The sequence below is a fragment of the Triticum dicoccoides genome, chromosome 5B (assembly GCF_002162155.2).
Source record: "Triticum dicoccoides isolate Atlit2015 ecotype Zavitan chromosome 5B, WEW_v2.0, whole genome shotgun sequence".
In the NCBI taxonomy this organism is placed as follows: domain Eukaryota; kingdom Viridiplantae; phylum Streptophyta; class Magnoliopsida; order Poales; family Poaceae; genus Triticum; species Triticum dicoccoides.
The window spans coordinates 9,430,078-9,432,189 of NC_041389.1; the positions used below are offsets into that span (position 1 = coordinate 9,430,078).

Here is a 2,112-nt window from a genome sequence, read left to right on the forward strand (position 1 = left end):
ACGTTTGGCCACTATCTTCACCACATCAGATGACCTTAGCATGTCAAGAAGCCGAGCATCTGAAGCCAATTTGGGATGCATATTGTTCCCTTTAAGAAACCTGAAAGTCGTCCTTTGATAGCTGCCCCGTTTGTAATATCAGTATCTTTCTCCAGATCGATGAGTGCATGTTCTTTTGGATTCGCAACCCAGTTTACAGTCCTGCCCTGATTGCACACCTGTTTATCATATGGAATGGTGATGTACAAGTTGACAGTAATCTCCAATCTCCAATCTCCAGTCTTTCCTGCAATAGAAGCCATAGACACATTGAATAGAAAACAAACACAAGGACCTATCCACGATGTCAGGTCCCATTTATTCCTTTTAAAAGGCCATGTGCTCATACTTATATACACAAGTGCCAGTGAAATTTCTGTGCACACCTATGAATCCTGATACATATCATGTGCATATGACATGTTACCGATTGGTGCGGCTTGAATGTAGCAATTCTGACCGAACTCAAGACATTTCTGTGCTTTTGCTGCTGAATGTGTGTAAAATATTTTAACATCTGAAGATGTTTTTGGGATACACTTTCTCTACCAACCTTCCTTTTCGTGTCAAGAACGGTTGTTAAACAGTCATTGTCTTTATTGTCTGGTTAGTGAAACCAATGCAAATAGACAGGGTTTGCCAAACATTTCACCTTGAAGAATAACTATGAGATGCGGTAATTGGAGCTGTTATGTTGTGATTGATACATAATGATCAGTTTTGGTTTTGGTGACAGGTCGTTGCTACTATGGAGAGGGGTCTGCGAGGAAGATTGTGTATCCAGATTCGTCAGAACTTCTTGAGTGTAATATTGATATTACCGACTATGGAACGGTGCACGCGGATGGATTGTTGGACCCAGATTTCATCTTGGATTTTAGGAGAGACGCGCAGTTTGCAGAGGATCTGAGGAAGTACTGTGAAGAACAAAAGGCTGATGAGTATGAATTAATATGAAATCCAACAGCTGGAGCAGAGAACTAGTATGAATTAGGTCTTGAGCCTTATTAAGTCTGATGTAGAAATACTCCATATATTATGTAGTAGTATGTGCTATACTCATTTATTCTAGGGAGCCGCTAGGGATCGGACTACTGATCCCTGCGTCCCATCAGACCAGTAAATGGCCGTAGGATCAGATGTAGTATCATGTTCGTCAGATCTGGTGGTACAACCCACATGCATGGTGTGTTTGATTGCTTCATTAAAGGGTGCCCCACATTTGTTACGGGATTTTTCCACTAATTATGTCTAATCAGTTTCCTAGTAACTACTTGTGATTTGCTTCCAACAAACAAATATTAGAAATATATTTATTTTCACAGATGCTTTTCTTTGCAGCGCAACATGTTTTTCTTTTTTGATTTTGAAACTTGTGATTTGCTTCCAACAGACACATAAAAAAAAGAAAAAAAATTGCAGATGCAAAATTTTCAGGGTAAGGTTGCATGGAAACATTACTTTTTATCTATGAAAGCATTGTTGCTATGGAAACATATAATTCGGTAGTGATACAAATCATTTTATTTTTCTATCTATGGAAGCATTATTTCCATGATACGGTAGCATTTTTTAGTTGCTTTGGAAGCATTACTTGGTGTACCAAAAATAGTATTCAGATTTGAGAGAACATTTGCTTCGCAAAAGGAATAGTATGGAAGCACAAAACAAGAATATACACCACCACAAAGTAACGTTTTGCCTTGTATAAAGGTATATTTTGTTTTGAAACATCACAATAATGTTTCCAAACACCACCACGTACACATTTGACAGAACGTTTTGCCTTGTATAAAGGTATATTTTGTTTCCAAACATTACAATAATGTTTCCGCCAAGTAACGAATGCAAATACAAATACAAATGTGCACGATTTTGCTTCCATCATAGGAAGTCAAGCTTCCTACACAACAAACCATGCTTCATTATCCACAATCATTTTTCTCTAAGCAACCGAGTGCGCCTATGGCTGTTTGCTTTCAAGCTGATGACCATAACACTCAGCACTAAGATGCACGATCACACGCTGCACGCTAGGCTCACCATTGACCACCATGTTATTTCACCATTTGG

General features: G+C 38.6%; 1 protein-coding gene across 1 annotated transcript in view; it reads left to right on the forward strand.

Moving 5' to 3' along the window:
* Nucleotides 1-1,287, forward strand: part of LOC119307032 — a 9,316-nt gene extending 8,029 nt beyond the window's left edge. Inside the window, exon 3 of the mRNA XM_037583111.1 lies at nt 776-1,287. Within this exon, the coding sequence (XP_037439008.1) occupies nt 776-996 (221 nt within the window). The 3' untranslated portion in view covers nt 997-1,287. The remainder of the gene's footprint in view (nt 1-775) is intronic.
* The last annotated feature ends 825 nt before the right edge of the window (nt 1,288-2,112 follow it).